The sequence below is a fragment of the Python bivittatus genome, unplaced genomic scaffold, assembly GCF_059951505.1.
Source record: "Python bivittatus isolate LINGU-HERP-01145 unplaced genomic scaffold, Pbiv_v1 ctg000070_np1212, whole genome shotgun sequence".
Lineage (NCBI taxonomy): Eukaryota > Metazoa > Chordata > Lepidosauria > Squamata > Pythonidae > Python > Python bivittatus.
The window spans coordinates 32,101,233-32,118,563 of NW_028277034.1; the positions used below are offsets into that span (position 1 = coordinate 32,101,233).

Here is a 17,331-nt window from a genome sequence, read left to right on the forward strand (position 1 = left end):
AGGTCAAGAACCACTGATACATGGCATAATGTTTAAATGATATAAATTAAATGTTATAAAATCAGAGGAGAAAATTAAAAACTATAAATGATTACAAATAATCATGTAGCATATTTGTGATTCACACACTTTTAGCTTCAGATAGTATGACCCAATTAAAAATAATTTTGTTATAATTAACTCATTATTTTTCTTTAAAGACAACCTTATTACTTGTTTACTCAAGAGACATGAACTCCTTTGATATTTCAATAAACTGGGTCTTTTAAACTACATTATATAAGTAACAGTTCTCTATGTGCTCTATATTTATCCCCAAAGTAGTAGAAAATCTACTTTTCCCCTAAAAAAAACACAAGAACACTACACAAACCATTTTGAACATCTTTTTACTTGAATACTTGTAGCAAGATTATTCATTAACCTTCTAACTATACATAATGAAGGAAAATGTCTTCAGAATGTAACATGTTTTCAACTTTTCAAGAGATACAGCAAGATAAATAAGTTCATCTTCTCTAAAAAAAAGCATGGGGAAGTAACCAACTTTGTAGGGGATTTATAACTTCAACAAATTAAGCCATGACACCCAAATAACTAAGAATTATAACAGTGAAAATTTATCCTTGTTCTTGGCCTGATGTCTAATGGGCGACAACATAAGTAATTCAGGTAACACAACTTTTCTTGCCTTTTCTCAAAGAACCAGTTGAAGCATAATTCTTTTCTTTCTTGATTATCACATCTGCAGCTTTTCCCAGCCAGATATCCTTCAGATGTGTTAGGACTGTTAATTTTCCTAATGGGAATTCTGACAATTATAGCTCCATATTTAGGATATTTTAGCTTCAAAACATCTAGAGGGGTGATTTTTAGTACAATAATCATATGTTCCATTATTAATATAGAACTACACTAACTAAAATTTTGCCCTGATCAATAGGCATTTTCTTTTTTTCCCTCTCCCCCACCATATCTTCATAATGAAGTACTTAATCTGCCTACTTAAAACCACGCTACCCTTCTGAAATCAGTGCAAGTTAGGACAATCCAAGTGAACAAAGAAGTAACTTCACAAAAGCACAGACCACAAGTGACACTTTATTAACTCCCAGGCACATTAGCTAGTGGGAAATAATGCAACCACAAATTCAGAGAAGCATTAAATGAAAAAAATTCAATCACCTTTCACCAATAGGCCTTAAGTAACTAAACTAAGCAGATTCAAAATATTTGACTTTAAAATAAATGCATACAAGTATAACTTCTTTTTTTCATTTTTGCACACTTACAAAGAATAACTTGCTTTTACAACTACAAATAATAATTATTTAGCCCATGCAATCATTTATTTTCTAGAATGTCTAGCAATTTCTCTCTAAATGATAGAAACTTACCATGTTGCTTTTGCTTTGGATTGTACATCTTCCACCAACGAAATATAATAAATCCATCTTGGATTCTAAAAAGTAGGTACACAAGTAAAATATTTAAAACAGGTATTAAAGCATACCCATATACTATATACAATTAATAAGAAATTGTCCCACAATAACACAAAGATGAATTTATCATCCTGTTTTCAGAATGTTAAAAGAGCTGAAATACCGAAACAGTTCCTGGGAGTACACATGCTTCCAAAGCTTTCTTTGCAGTCTGTTCAAGGACCTGATCTTATCAACTCATCTTATCAACTTATCTGGCCACAGAAGGATTTATCTTTATGACTTTCACTGGGGCAGGAGGAAGGGAATTTTCTATGCTGATTCTGCAGCTATCATAATCCCCTGGATTTATCTTCTTTTGGTTTCTGTGAACCATTGTCCAAGGCTACATGCATGGAAGAAATTAAACACAATATCCCATTTTCCTTTCCTAAAGCAATATGAAATGTTCTGCCTATTATTAGTAACCACTCCAAAATACAGATTCTCCCAACTCTAACAGATCACAGACCTATGGAAAGTCTGGCCATTCATGCCTAAATTTCAATCACTTTTAAATTAAGTTTTAGCTCATTCAGACTATTTTGTGGGCCTCATTTTCTAATCTTTTCTATGTAGAAACTAAAATACTTCTTCAGGATTCCATATAGACCCAAACATTCAAACAGGTTAGACATCCCTGCTATAGCTCTTGCAGCTCACTGCCATTCATAATACCAATACCAATACCAATACCAATACCAATACTTTAATGGCCAAGTATAAAACATACACAAGGAATTTATCTTCGGTGATAACAGCAAAATCAACGGTGCGTTTGGATAAGAGCAAAAAAAAGATCACATGGTATTCAGCAAAGCAATGGCACGAGGGAAAAAACTATTCTGATGTCTGGATGTTTTAACATAAGGAGCTCTATGGCGCCATCCTGAAGGAAGAAGTTGGAACAGATTGTACCCAGGATGAGAAGATCTGTACCCAGGATTTGTACCAGATCTGCTAGATTATCGTGATCCAAGTCTAGTAGGATAACTAATTCTATTACATAAGGGAAATCTCATTACCTTAAATTTACAGAGACAGACCCTGTTAGAAATTTTTGAATGCTCACAAAATAAGTACCTAAATCTGATTTCTTTTTCTTTTTCTTATTCTACAAATGAAGATGTTATATTCTAAACCATTTTAGAGCCTATCATTATCTATATGCAATAGTATAATGGGAATAAAACTTAATAAAACCATGGCTATGAAATAAACAGTAAGAAAGTTAAGTACCTGATGGACAAATCTTCTGTAATGTAATAGATTTCACGAACCATGATTTTTCCAGACAGAACAGAGAAGGAGAAGGAGCCTGTATTAAAAAGAAGGTTTCTATTAAACCACAGAATACCAAAGAGCCGTTTAGATCCTCAACTCCCACCTCCCTGCTTTCTGCAAGAATCCAAATGAAAGCATCTCAGAAAATGGGTATCTAGCTTCTGCTCAAATGTATTCAATGAAGGGTAGCCTACCACCTCCCTGAGTAATTGGTGCCACTGCTGACCTACTCTTAATCAGATGCCACTACCAATCTTAGTAAATATCAATATTAGTAAATATTTTTGCTTTTCCCAGTCCCTCCCCTTAGTAGCTTAATAAGACATTTTTCTTCTTCTCTTCCATTAGTTTTTAACCTCTGACATACAAATGCTGAGCTTATTGCCCAAAGAGCCATGTAGGTACTGCTTTCTCTGTGTCTCCCTACTGTTTGTTGTGAGCAATAGAGAATTTGCTCTTTACTGGAACACTGATACCGAATAGACTATAGAAGATCTAACTGGAAGGGTATAATGGAAAAATCCCATCTCAAGGACAAAAATTAAAGGTAAAGTTCAACTTGATCTGTCAATCAAATTTAATCATAATCTAGATAGTGGGCAGATAACATCAAAGCCCAAGGAACTCAAACTCTGAGTTCAAGCTCAAACTCTAATCAGGAGTAGGAAGTTTATCCTCTTTTTCAACTGAGCTTCCAGAAGGGAAGGGGCAGCAATTCCATTTTGCATCTGTTGTATCTTATTTCTTAAGGAAGGAAGAGAGAGCCTCTTTCTCTTCTGGCTCACAAATGGGTAAACAAAGCCAAAATTTTCAGGGTTCTGGAATAAGAAATCTAGGAAATACCAGCAATCTAAGAACTAGCAGAAACTACGTGAGAAGTAGAATCTTAATTTACAGAAAATGATGTTGTAGTGCCTTTATTTTCCCCTTTTGGTCCTATTTGAGAACCATTCAAACTTTAAAAATGATTACTTGGTGGAAAGAAACTTCTCAAGCAAGGAAAAAAAAAACTTTCCCCAAACAAAATTAATACTTGGTTCCAAGGACTCCCCCAAGAAAGAGTCCCCCCCTCACATTCACTCATTCAGGGTTAGTGAATATTTATTGTTCAAATTACTGTTCCCCAGAACAATCAATTCCATCCCCATCCCACAACTACCATGATGTATTAGAGTGTGCATGGACATATGCAACTGGTTGGATTCATCCCTCCATCAAACAGAGGCTCCTAGGTTTTTCCTTCCTACTGCATTCTCCAAAACTCTTGGAGAGGTCTTATTCAGTACATTGCAACCACCTACTTTATTCCAGGGAAAAATCCCTTTCTACACATGTGTGTTCATGAGGAAGAAAGTAGCAACATTTCCAGTGCCTGCTCTTCCTAGTTTAAATAAGTGGGGAGAGTGTACTAGAGGTAAAATCCTTTCAGCATGAATGTGCTAATTTAGTTAAGAAATTCAAGCTTTTTATTATGTATACTGAAGTTACAAAAATGGTTAGGAGCTGAAAGACAAGGAGAGAGAGGAAAAAAAGGGTGACTTCAGCAGAGTAGTGGCCTCATTTTTAGCCAATAATGCACATACACAAAGAACCAAGACAGAATAAGATCAAACAATGGTTAACACAAACATCACAACTTGGATCATTTTTCATAAAACAAAAGTAAGATTCTAATTCTCATTTAGTTTATACTAGTTTTTAGATTGCTATACATTTCCTAGATCTCCAGGAATTGAGCATCATTCACCTGGCTCTGAGGCAATCAGGAAAGACCTACTCTGCTCCTCCCATGAAAGTACAATAAAAAAAATATATAAAAGCTCACAGGGGAAACAGGGAACACTTCCCACTACTGTTTGATTGCTCAAGAGTTTAAGTTTCCTGGGCTCTGATGGTCTATGACTTTTACAAGTTAAATTTGATTGCTAGATCAAGTTGAAGTTTAATTCTTTTATGTCTGAACCACCTGGAATGAGATTTTTCTCCCCATCCAGTACACAGTGCTGTGGCATCTTCTTATATGTTGTGTGATGGTAACCCAGAGAATTTGTTAGTGCAAAAGCCTTTCTGAGAGTCCGTGCATGAGTACAGACACAGTCCCATTTAGTCATAGGATGCCATGGATGAATCTGTTATTCTGGTTCATGTTTGAATTATATGTTTTTCCTCTTTACTTCCAAGTTCACAAAATATAAGATACAGAAGACATTCCATCTATGTAGCAGCAGCATATTTTAACCACATCACTGCAATGTAATCTCAGCACAGGATTAGTCTTTTCATCACACTGATGTCAACAGAATAATTGGACATGCTTAATTTTTTTCTCTTATTGAAAGAAATGCAGTACAGAATATTGAACACTGACTAGACTTTTTTTCAGCATAATATTCTGAATATAATTTCAGAATATATTATATGTTTCATATTAAAATCAAGATGACTTACCAATATGGATATAGCCATTTTTATGTAATCTGTTAAGAACCAATGTTAAAATAAGACCGATGTTTCGGGAATTGTAATAAGTTAGGTAAATAATCCAGCCACAGGATAAAATTGTAGCTGCAAAACAAATATTCACACATTTAGAGCAATGGAAAGTTGTCCTTAAGAAACACAGAAGAATTGTTATATTCGTAACACAGAAACTCTTTGGAAGTATCTAGAGAGAGAGAGAGAGAGAGAGAGACATTCTTAAAATTCCAAATGTGCTCACTGGCATACAGTGGCTGGGTACACACATCACTACCTCCCTTCCTTGCCCCAATCTCATGTGTCAAATAGCTTTATAAAATAATTTCACATAAAGCTGCAAGGCATTATTTTGGAAGCACAATCCCAGTCTGGTAATTATACTTTTTAAATAGCTTGACTGTCCTAATGAAAACTTTATTTCAGCCTGATTACTGCAGATAAAGTAAAGCAAAGAAAAATCTACAGGACAAATGAGAAGGCCTTCTGGCCACATCTAGCCTAAGATTCAGGGTTTCATAGTTATTGATGTAATTACTGCAAATTAAAAATGTTGTACAATGATAATGGTATCAGTAAAAAAAAAAAAAAAAGCCATATAATGATAATGGTAGCAATTCCAACACTACATTTCAAATGCTATATTTTTCTGCCTAGGTATTGACTATGCTCTATATTGTGCACTATCCATGACCCAATAAATGCATATTATATACATACAGATGCAATTATTCAAGCCATTACAACACAATAAAAAGGTAGTATATAAAGAGGAAATATGAAGCAAAATGTGTATTATTGTTTAAATTGCAAGCTGATATAGAAATGGAACAAAACAAAGTTAAAGATGGAAAATTAAGATGCTGTATAAAACTGTATTTAACATTCCACCTAACTCCAGTTTTGAGATTAATAATTAAGTTCTGTTTAAAATCACCCACAATAACATCAACGTTTTATATAACAAGCAAGCAACTTACAGCTGCTGCCAAGCATTTCATGTCAGATATAGATAGATAGACAGACAGACAGACATGAGATACAATCTGGGAAAACATACAAAATATTTAACAACCACATATTACATACCAACAAGGAGCCAAACCACATTTGAGTTATGTTCAGTAAGGAAATTTTCCAGCTGAGTGATACTGGGAACAATACTAACATTAGTATTTCTGTCCATTCTTAGAATATTGCAGCAGGGTCTAGATGACTGAAAGGATGAAAACAAATGGAGTATCATTAAAAAGTGCTGTTGAGATTATTTGTTTGATACATATAAGGAAGATCAACTACTCTGAAATTAACACACAAATTGCACATAATGGCATTTAAGTAGAATGTGTAGGATGGCAGAAGTGCTATTTAACTCAGTAGGAGTTAATAGGGAGAGCTTTCATGACAGAGCAATAAACACCACACAGCAGGAAATGGAGTGGTGAATTACTTACTAAAATAAAGAGTTAATAATGAGATGAAAATAATTATCTTGCCTAACTCAAACTACATGTTATATTAAATATGTGATCACCTTTAACATTTAAGTTTATTTTCCTTTTTAAAATAACAGCTGCTAGGGGCCCTGATCAAGACTGGGGTCAAAACATTCTCTTGGCCTGTGATATATCCAAACAAAAATAACTTCCTAAAAACCATCTGTTCTTCAAATAAAAGCTACAATGAAAAAGTTTCAAGTACACATATTTGCAAAGCTTGCTGCAGCAAAGAATCCAATAGTAACTGAAACATTAACACAATTTTTTATGGCACATGCTTTTGTGAACTGGAGACAATACTATTGTTCCAAACAAGGTGAAGTATGATTATGCAATTTCTAGTGCAAAAGAAAACTCTAATAGACTAGTGTATTAGTCAATGACAGTCCATTGTAACTGATTTACTAGGACTACTCTATAGCATACATATTCTAATGTTTGACAACTGGAAAGGTGACCAAGAAATGATTTAGGCAGTTGCCACACACATAGTAGAGCCATCCCCTCCCCCAAGGAAGGAGGATAAATGTAGTCCCTCACCCTACTGGTGTTTATCCATGCACCTAAAGATGTCTGTGATTTCAGTTTGAATACTGATAACTACATGGGCACAACCATATAGTTTTCTTATGTTATGTCATGTTCCTCTGTGCACATCAAAGATTTGTACAGAGATGTTTCCTCTATCCTGGCCTTTATGCCGATGAACATTTTGGGCAAGTTTAGAGGATATATATGGCACTATCTGATTATGCAATGAGCACAAAGTTATCTGAAAGCAAGCAGGCTAAGGGATAGTGTGATAGATGTATTTCCCAGAATAAACTATAGAGCAAACATAATTGATGTTAATATGTACCAGCAAAAGGTGAGGAGCTCTCCATAAGCTATTTCTATTCAGCCACATCTTGTTAAAAAAAAAAAAGTGATTTTTGACAAATAGCAATCAAACTTTATTACAGCCATAAGACCAGAAGTCAAATGTAAAAAAAAAGAGACAGATAGAGCATAAAAAGATAAAATTAAAAATTAAAACAGTTCTTCAATCACAATGAAAGATGAATGGAACGTATATAAGCACAAAACTTTGCAACCTGGAAGGATATATCTGGATCCTGGTTGGACAAAAGAAGCAACAAATGTTCTCTTCAGCTTAGGATAAAATTATTCCGGGATTCCCTGTGGAGACAGCAGAAAAGGAGCAAATACACTGTGAAGCAGATATACTATTTAAGAATATTTCTTGTATTTTCAAAGCCTAATGGGCAGATATCCTCCAAAGAGAATCCTAAAGAATGGAACTTGCTAATAGCTTTTTAGCCAGATTGATTAAAGTAGTCTCTAAGAACCAGTAGGGCCAAACCCATTAGAAAGAAAATTAACTTTAGTCACAGGTTAAAGACATAGCACCAAGCTCTGGTGATGTCAGCCTTACCAGGTAGACCAGACAGGAAACACAACCAGATAAACTAATTCTGCTTTATTGTAAAGCTACATTAACCGAATCTTGCAAGTCTGAAAGTACAATTCTCGGTCTTCACCTTTACAGCCTGAGAATTTAGGGAGGGTCCCTTCTGAGCCTCTTGCTCCACCCACTATATAGCTGCAGACTATGCTGTATCTTAGATAAGAGAAAGACCGTTCTCTAGGCACCATCTCTTCCCTCCATCTCCCAAGGTCTTTCCCACATACTATTACAGGTATTCATGGAAATTAAGCTCACCTGTAAATGGAAAGGATCTTGAAACTGCAAGCATAGCCCTAATAAACTTAGTTTTAACATTTTCAAGGATGTTAAACTTTGTAAAGGCAAAGACCTGAAGAGAAGCTGAAAAATCACCTTGGATACAAAGAACTTCTAAGTTCTGTGGACAAAGTGTGCTCCCTACAAGTAGAAGAATGTCACTACAGCTTAGTCCCCAACTTAACCATGCTTTCCATTTTATGCAAAAAGGCAAAGTATAATTACCAGCTTCAGGTAAGCCAGGTTCTTAAATCAACTTCCAACTACAATTTAAGAGCTTGGTTTGGTCCAAAATCTTTATCCACTTTGAATGAAACAGCAAACTAACTATAGTAAACACTAGTGTTGTAACTTTCTTTTATAGCAACTTTAAATAATCCCAATCCATTGATTTAGTGTAGTCCCTGAGACAAGTACAGACTATCAATGTGTTTCAGATTATTCAGTTGGAAGTATTAATATTTTATTAATTTCTAATAATATATTAGAATATTTCTCTTATTTAAAATAAAATATTCTGATGTATGAAAAATCTAAGTCAGCTTTAGATATGCTGATCAGCAGTAGTTCAGGTGGCATTTTAAAGAAAATAAGACAAATTCATGGGAAATACATCTGTCATGAGATATTACAGCTCAAATTAATTTAAGCAGGATATTCAAGAAGGATATTCTACGGTTCCTTCAATCTAGGATTTTATAATACAGGTTACTGGTGGCAAGGGAGAGCCAGAGATTGTGAGGCTCCTGCAAGCACTGTTATTGAAAACAGGATGCTAGACTAAATGAATACCTGATTCTAATATAATAGGATACTTTTTAATGTTAAGAAATCTATTAATTACACACTTATACAAGCTTCCTTGCACTATGTCACAGACCAAAAACAAAATTATTTTAGACAAGTTATTACAGTTGTAATGGAAAGAATTATGTTGTACACTATACAAAGTGAGAATCATAAAATTAAGATTCCCTAGTTGAAAAGAGTCTGAGAGATTAGATTCTGACATAACTGGAGTGTAGATAGAATTCAATAACAAGTCATTCATTGTCCACATTGACAATCACTGGAATGTATAATTCATTTTAGAGTTTTACATCTGCTTTAAATTGCTTTATATTTTTACATGATAGAATATTACCACAGCAGCCCAGATACATTAAAATTAAAAATGATATTTATAAAGATATTTTCAGCCTTCTTTATATTTAATAAATTCATGGTTTAATTTTTTAAGTTTACATTTATTAAAGCTATTTTTCACACAAGGCAGTGGTATTTAAGAGTCCTCAGGGTACATGACATATACATACTTCATTTACTTCCTTTTTCCATCAAGATTGTACAGGATCAACATAGCTCCACTGGGGAAAAAAATCTATTTAGCTGTGGAAGGGAAACAGAAAGAGAAAACAATTAGTTTTCTTGGCAAAGATGTATGATCAAAGGCCAAGATGCATGACATTTTAAAACATTCCATTTTTATGGAAAATGTGTTTTTATTTGTTTATTGGATTTCACTGCTGCCTGACTTCAAAATGACTCTGGATAGGTTACAAATTTTCTGGGGATTATATTCATTATCTTAGTCTAAAGGTGATTTTTAGAAAACTAGAATATTGGTAAAGAATTGCATCCTTTCCACCAGTGCAAATCAAAAGAAAAAAGTGAATCTCATTTATAATTGTAGTTATCCAAATATTGATCAATGTGAAAATATCCTCTGTGGAGATCTTTATTTATCTGAACTTTCACTATCCAAAGTTATTCAATCAACACAAAAGCATCAGCTACCTCTCTGCCTGCCTTTGATTCTTTATGAATCTTTAATGAGATTCATTCTTCTATGAATCTTTAATGAGTTGCACTGAGTTTATTTATTTTTTTATTGTTATACTCTGTAAGCCAGAATTGTGTCAGACTGAGGCAGCACATACATTTCATAAATCAATCAATCAATAGAAGATGCAACTGATTAAATGGAGTGACTCATTTTTACTTAAATAACTTAAGTATCCAGTTTTTCTCACTTTTTTCAACTCATTTGCAATGGTGCCTGTAGTAAGTGCACTATGGCAACCACATACCACAGTGTTACTTCCCATGATAATCTATCATACATGTGCATCAGATGAATTTTGGATCCCAAGGCATAGTGGGAAAGTTCTGACAAGACTTTCGTTCTCCCAATAGACTGAATGGCTCGGGTTCTGTTCTAATGTTGAACTTCAGTGAAGTTCTATTTCTGATCTATTTCTTCAGAGCACTGCAGAAAGTGGCATTGTGGCAGCCACAAAGTGAAAAAAAGCTTTAAACTTAGGGGGTGAGAACTGGATTTTAGTCAGCAACAGCTCTATTGGGATATTAACAGAATCTTGCAAGTCTGAACGTACAAATTTACCACTCTCCCTATATATCTCCTGAGTAGTTAGGGTGGGTCCTTCCTAAGTTGCTTTTTCTGGCAGTTATTCTGTTGCAGACTCCATTCTATTTTATCTGATCATTTCCTAGACAGCATCTCTCCCCCCACCCCATCTTCCAAGGTCACCCTCACATTCCATCACATCAGCTTACTATCATTGCAAATTTAATCACAATCGGTTATTTAATTATGAAATTTATACTCAACCCACTTTCAGAAGCTCTGGACACCTAATATAGTATAACATGTTCACAATAAATTGAAACATTAAGAATAACATCAACAAAAACTAAAATTAAATCAAAATTTAAGTTAAAAATGAATGTTAAAAATCATCCAGCAAAGTAAAGGTATCATGCCCCAAATGCTCTACCAAAAAGCCAACTTTCTAAGCTTTGCCAAAAAGTTAAATGTGTAGGAACCATCTATATTTTTGGAGGCACAATAATTTTCTTTTTAAAAAACCAGAACTTAGAACCATACCTCAAAAAGAAAAGGGAAGATGCCAAAACCCATACTTATTTCCTTGGATATTTCATCTCATTAAGCTATATCAGGATTATAAAGCTCAGTTTTTCCCCAATATCACTCTCAATCTCAGCATCAAATTGGATTAAATGATTTCCAGAGTAACCTAAGGGGACGTGGTGGCACAGCGGCTTGATGACGCTGAAAGGTGCCGGCCAGAAATGGTCGACACTTCAGCGGTTCGAGTCCAGCCTTCGCGTTAACAGGGTGAGCTCCTGTTTCCTCCCCAGTTCCTGTCAACCCAACAGTTTGAAAACTCACATGAGTAGATAAATGGGTACTCTCACTCCGGTGGGAGGAAAAATGCTGGCGGCGCCTTGCAAAAAGGAGTCAGGAGCAGTTGTCGGTAAGCGTGAAAAACCGTGCGCGCCCAAAAAGGGTGCAAAGCAACGGAAACCCCACCTCCTGCGCTCGCCAGCTGGGCTCTGCTCTAGGAAGGAGGCACTGGCAAACCACTTCCGAAACAATTGCCTTGAAAACTGCAAAGGACTTGTCCAAAGCAGTCACTGCAGAGTCGGTAACGACTGAGCGCAGATTTAAAAAAAAAAAGTAACCTATACCAGATCATGCTATTTCCAAAAGTCTAAAATCTAGTCCTTGACTGTTCACCCCTAAAATGTATTATGCCAAAATTATATACATATATTTCATAATATAATCCTTGAATAGTCAATGCTCTTTTCTACATTAAAAAAATCTGAAGCGGAATATGCCTTGTTCTTCATCAACAACTCAGATGCCACTTCAGATCCACTGAAGCCTAATTTTCTTTCAAGTAAAAAGAAGCCAGTTCTGATGAAGTGAGTATGTTTCATTATGACCCAGTACAATGCTTTTCAAGCAATATGCATTCTATCTCAAAAAGGACAGAAGAGCCAATTCTGTTCAAAACAACCCCAGTGAGTTAAACGAAGCTTATTCCAAAGTAAACCAAGTGTCCATGGTATATCAGCTCTAAACATATAGTGTTACAATCTTAAACACACTTATTACAAATATTTTTGTACAAATACAATTATTACTTATTACAAAGAATTTTCCAATAAATATATTAAGGAAACCTTGCTACCATACACCCAACTATTTTATACATTTTAGAATGGAAATACTAATTAATTCCTGCTAATATATGAGCAGTTGCAAGATCACAAATGAATTTATCTGATGAAGCCCATGGTATAATTGAAAGGCATACAAGAATCCCAGATATTACTGTCCTATGCTCTATCACTCTGAGAGAAAATCATGGAGCATGTTTTATGTGCATACTCATATATGTATATAGTCAAGTATAAATTCATTTGTAAACCAGAAAAACTTTTGTTTTTGCTCTTATCATTATATGTAACAAAATCTTCCATTATTTGTCAGAATTCATTTTTTTACTTATAGTATAGGTATTGATTTGCTAGAAAATCTTGTACGCTGGTCTATGTCCACAATAAGGCTGGTTTGATCTGACCATGAAGAAAGTAGAATTAGATTAAAATATTAATGTAATCTGTGTCACCTAAGAAGAAAATAACTTGTTTGAAATATATTACTATACAGTTATGTTGTTTCATTTTAGGCCTAGTGTTTAAACTTTTTTTGGCGTGCCAATTAGGTTTCAAATGATGTTTAGGTGTAACACCTTTGCCTCCTGTTTTTAAGATTCCTTTTCTTCTGCTTTCAATACTGTTTTTTTCTGTTGCTGTAAAATTTGTAAATTAAATTTTCCAGTGCAGACCATCTTAAGGACCTTTCTGGACAGAAACATAACTCAAAACAAATATATAAGAAAATATAAAGAAAGGCAATTAAACGCAATCATCCAACTGAAACCAAATGAGAAATAGAATTACTACCTGAATCTGAAAGCAACTTTGATTGGGTTAAATATTATCTTATGCGTATAGATACTGTTTCCGTGTGTGCCTTCGAGTCAGCATTGACTCCTGGCAATTGCCTGGACAAGTCCCTGTAGTTTTCTTGGCAAGATGTCAGAAGTGGTTTGCCATTGCCTCCTTCCCAGGGCTGAGAGAGAGGAAATGGCCCAAGGTCACCCAGCTGGCTTAATGCCTAAGCGGCACTAGAACTCATGGTCTCCCGGTTTCTAGCCTGATGCCTTAACCATGATGCCTTAAGCATTACTTCAAACTGGCTCTGTTGTACAGATACTAGGAATCCAAAAATTCTCAGACGTCGAACTTTCATTTCTCCACTAACTTCTGTTTCACTGAAAGCAAAACTTTGATTTTGAGAAGAAAACATTATATACACCCATTCCGTACATATATTTCTAATATACCCATGGTGCATAGCTAAGATCGCAATTCAGATTAATTATTTCTTAAAAATCATTTGAAATACTCCACTGCATGGGGTGTATTTTATCAATCACAATTCAGATCAATTATTTCTTAAAAATCATTTGAAATCCTCCACTGCACGGGGTGTATTTTATCCGCTGCTTTGAGAGCACTGAAAGAAGCCTCAATGTTTTGGACTACAATTTCCATCAACCCCAGCCAAAAGGGGAGCTGCAGTCCAAAAACAGCCAAAGGGCACTGAGGTCAATAACGGAACTTTAAAGCGTAATTCCAGCCTGCCTTATTCATTTAGGGCAAGAAACCACCGGCCACAGAGTTTAACGAGGCAACCAGAATACGCTCAACGGAGCAGATCGAAACTTCCCTCCTCGAAATAAGCCCCACCGAACCTTCTCCCTTCACAACCAGCGCTTTCTGAAGCACAGGTTATCTTCCAAGCGCAGTGGGAGGAGGACTGCCCATCGGACTACTCCAGAGGAGGAGGACATGGGCTAGGCTGGGCGGGCATGAGCGACTTCGTGAAATGATACTGCTGCTCAGTTTGACACAACCGCGCCGCGTACAAGCAGCGCTCGGCGCTCCGGTGGGAGTGTCAGGGAGCGATTCACGATCTTGAAAGGTAAAAGGCAGCCGAGCAAGCGCATCATGCCCGGGCGCTTAGCCGCTGTCGGCCTCTTCCACCTCGCCTCCTGAAGCGCCATTAATTCGCGGCGAGGATGGCGAGAGTCGTGGCCGGACTCCCGGCCGCAACGCCCCCTCCGCTCGGGCAAATGGAGACCAGGCATCCTCACCCGCGCTCCCAGCGAGAAAGGCCCGGAGCCAAAGCCTGCTCTCCTAGGAGGCGCTCTGCCGCCCCACCTGCCCCTCCGAGAAGCCCCCGCAAAACGCCCCCGCCCCACAGCTCCCCCCGCTTACCCCATGGCCCGGTCCAACCCCTCTGCACTTCTTTACTACGAACCCGGAACCCGGCGCCTCCTCGACCTGCGCCGCTGACTGCAAACACCGGCGAACTCCACCCGACCCTGCCCTCAAAGTCATCCTGCCAATCCGAGGGGCGCCCCCGACTCACCGGCCAATGGTAACAGGCCACAGTCGGAAGCAGGAGGCGGGCAAAGAAAACGGTCGCTAGCCAATAGCATAATACGTGAGCCTTGAAGCGACGCCTCCTTGAAATTTTGATGTGACGAACGTAGAAAAACGAGCAGAGTTTCACACACCGCCGAGCTTCCGAGTAAACTGAGTCTTTCCTTCTTTTGCGCGCAAGTCAGTTATGGAACATCAGTGAATATAAATGAACTTTGGATCTGGGCTGAAAGGAGGCCTAAACGGATAGATTAAGGAGTCATATTTTACTGGAGTATAAGGAAGAGTGGAGAGTTGATGGAAATTCAGCCAAGTCCGCGATAAATATAAGTCTGCTGTAACAACTTAGTTGTAGGTAATGTTCGCGGCAGAACTCGGCAATAGTTAAATCTGTGAAGTCCTTGGGGTTCTCTGAGCTAATGCCTGGTGTAGAAATGAAGCGAAACGGAGGAGGAGATCAGGCGTTTGTTTGAAGGCTGTTTTCACAATCACATACCCAAAGGGGATACATCTTTATCCCGCACTTTCTATAAATGGACTACTTTGGAAGTTCATCATAGATAGTATATGATATGCAGTACAACTCTCTCCGCTCGCGATTGCACGATATAGTTACCCACGTTCACTCAGATCAATTCCTAGTTTCACGTAGGGCTGCCAGATCTGAGCTGTAAAAATTCGGACGACCGCTGGATGGACCAGAAGAACGCTGCTGCCCTCTGAATTTTTGCGTGCAAACTCCGAGTGGCTCTTGAGTCCGGTGACATGCTGGGCCATATACTTCATCTGTGTTCAAAGCTATGCTTAAAGAGCTGTAAAAATATAACTGTGGGTAAGCTATCCCACTACAGGCATAGCCCCAAATATGTGATCTTTTCGTTGCTAATATTGAATCAACAAACCTGCGCTGTAGTGATGGATAATGGCCCACAAGTTTGATATATGCACACAAACCCATGAAATAAACATGAACTATCTTCTTGATCTATTCTAATACGCTTACTCAAATCAAATCTGCATTATGGTCATAGATTAGCATAAGGAAGGTGGGGTGCAGTCAATTAAAAAGAGAAGATAACGTCAGAGTCTAAAAATAAAAATTATGAAAAGCTAGAAGATATAAAAAATACATTGAAATGGAAAGTATATATAAAAAGTAAAAGTCTAAAAGAATCTAAAAGGAGGGGTAGGAGCATTAGATGGGTATAGGGGAGGACAAAGGTTAGTATGAGAAGACTATATCAAATTACAGAGCACTCTAGTACAGCGAACTAGATGCTCATTGAGTCCAGTTTACAGCACAGATCTCCATCCAACAATGCAGAACCTGGCAACATTGTATGTTGTAGCAGGGCTGGTATCTAAAAGCAGCAGGGAGGTATCCTGTGCGCCCTGGGTATTTATGCAGTAATGGTAAGATGAGGCTAGTACGAATGTCTCTGTAATACAGGCCCTGGAGAAGCACATGCTCTGTTGTTTCTGTGTGTCCAGAGTCACAGGGGCATTTTCTCTCTGAGTAAAGATCTTATTGTGCCAGAGTAAAGGCCTCCAATGTTTAGGACTTTGAGTTTAGTTATGTATGCCATAGAGGAGGCAGAATACTTGTTGGATTCACTGGCAATAAAGGCTGGGGTCCTGGCTAGATCCCATTGTTACTCTGTATCTGCTACATGTTGTTTAATGAGTCCTTTGGCCTAATCATATCTCATGCTGAGTAGAAGACCTAGAGAGAAGCCCAAGGATGAGATTTTGCCACTGCCTGTTTCCATGTGGATTGAAATCCATCACTCATAGTTAATGGAACAAGGCCAAGGGGAAAAAAGGATAGCCCAAGCCAATAGTTGAGTATGGCCATTCACACTTTAGTCTCCACATTCACTTACTCATCCCATACACACGTAGATGCGCAAGCACACAGAGGGACATCACTCTGATACTTCATTATCTTAGGGTACAGAAGTAGATGATTTAAATATCCCCTCCTTGCATCCTGAAATCTGGTAGGAGGAGAAAGTGTACAATTTATAGAGGGAAGATTGCAAGTAGGGATGTCGTTCTCCTGCGACTTCTTCCTCGTTTAAATTTCTTTCTAATCAGCTTTTCAAATTGTTCTGTGAGAGGCTACTGAGAGTATGCTTGTATGCCAATTACTCCCCTTGCTGGATGTCCTCCAGTAGCAACATCTGGAACAGAGAGGAATTTGGCAAACAGAGTGGTGGCAGACACCACCAACTTAGGTCCACAAAGAGACCAGTGGGGGCCACATATAGCCCAAGACTATATGGTTAGCTGAGACCAGGTTACAGATGTGAATTCCAATAAGCCCACAGTGATGTGGAGCCCATGAAATGGCTGTATTGTTCTTGAATGGCTGTGCTTTCTTGGTGATTGTATTGTATTGTATGCCTTGTATTTAATGTTTGTATTGTTTGTATGGCTGTTTTATTTTTTTATTTTTTTGGTAGTGTTCATGTTTTTATTGTAAGCCGCCCAGAGT

At 37.2% G+C, this 17,331-nt stretch overlaps 1 protein-coding gene across 4 annotated transcripts in view; it reads right to left on the reverse strand.

The window, feature by feature from the left end:
* Positions 1–14,762, reverse strand: part of BLTP1 (bridge-like lipid transfer protein family member 1) — a 140,800-nt gene extending 126,038 nt beyond the window's left edge. For all 4 annotated transcript variants that reach the window (XM_088132888.1, XM_088132886.1, XM_088132885.1 and 1 more), the window contains exons 1-7: positions 14,667–14,762; positions 9,803–9,875; positions 7,837–7,921; positions 6,333–6,459; positions 5,217–5,333; positions 2,724–2,802; positions 1,398–1,462 (exon numbers count right to left, since the gene is read on the reverse strand). In XM_088132888.1, the coding sequence (XP_087989014.1) occupies positions 1,398–1,462; positions 2,724–2,802; positions 5,217–5,333; positions 6,333–6,429 (358 nt within the window). In that variant the 5' untranslated portion in view covers positions 6,430–6,459; positions 7,837–7,921; positions 9,803–9,875; positions 14,667–14,762. The remainder of the gene's footprint in view (positions 1–1,397; positions 1,463–2,723; positions 2,803–5,216; positions 5,334–6,332; positions 6,460–7,836; positions 7,922–9,802; positions 9,876–14,666) is intronic.
* Positions 14,763–17,331: the final 2,569 nt, after the last annotated feature.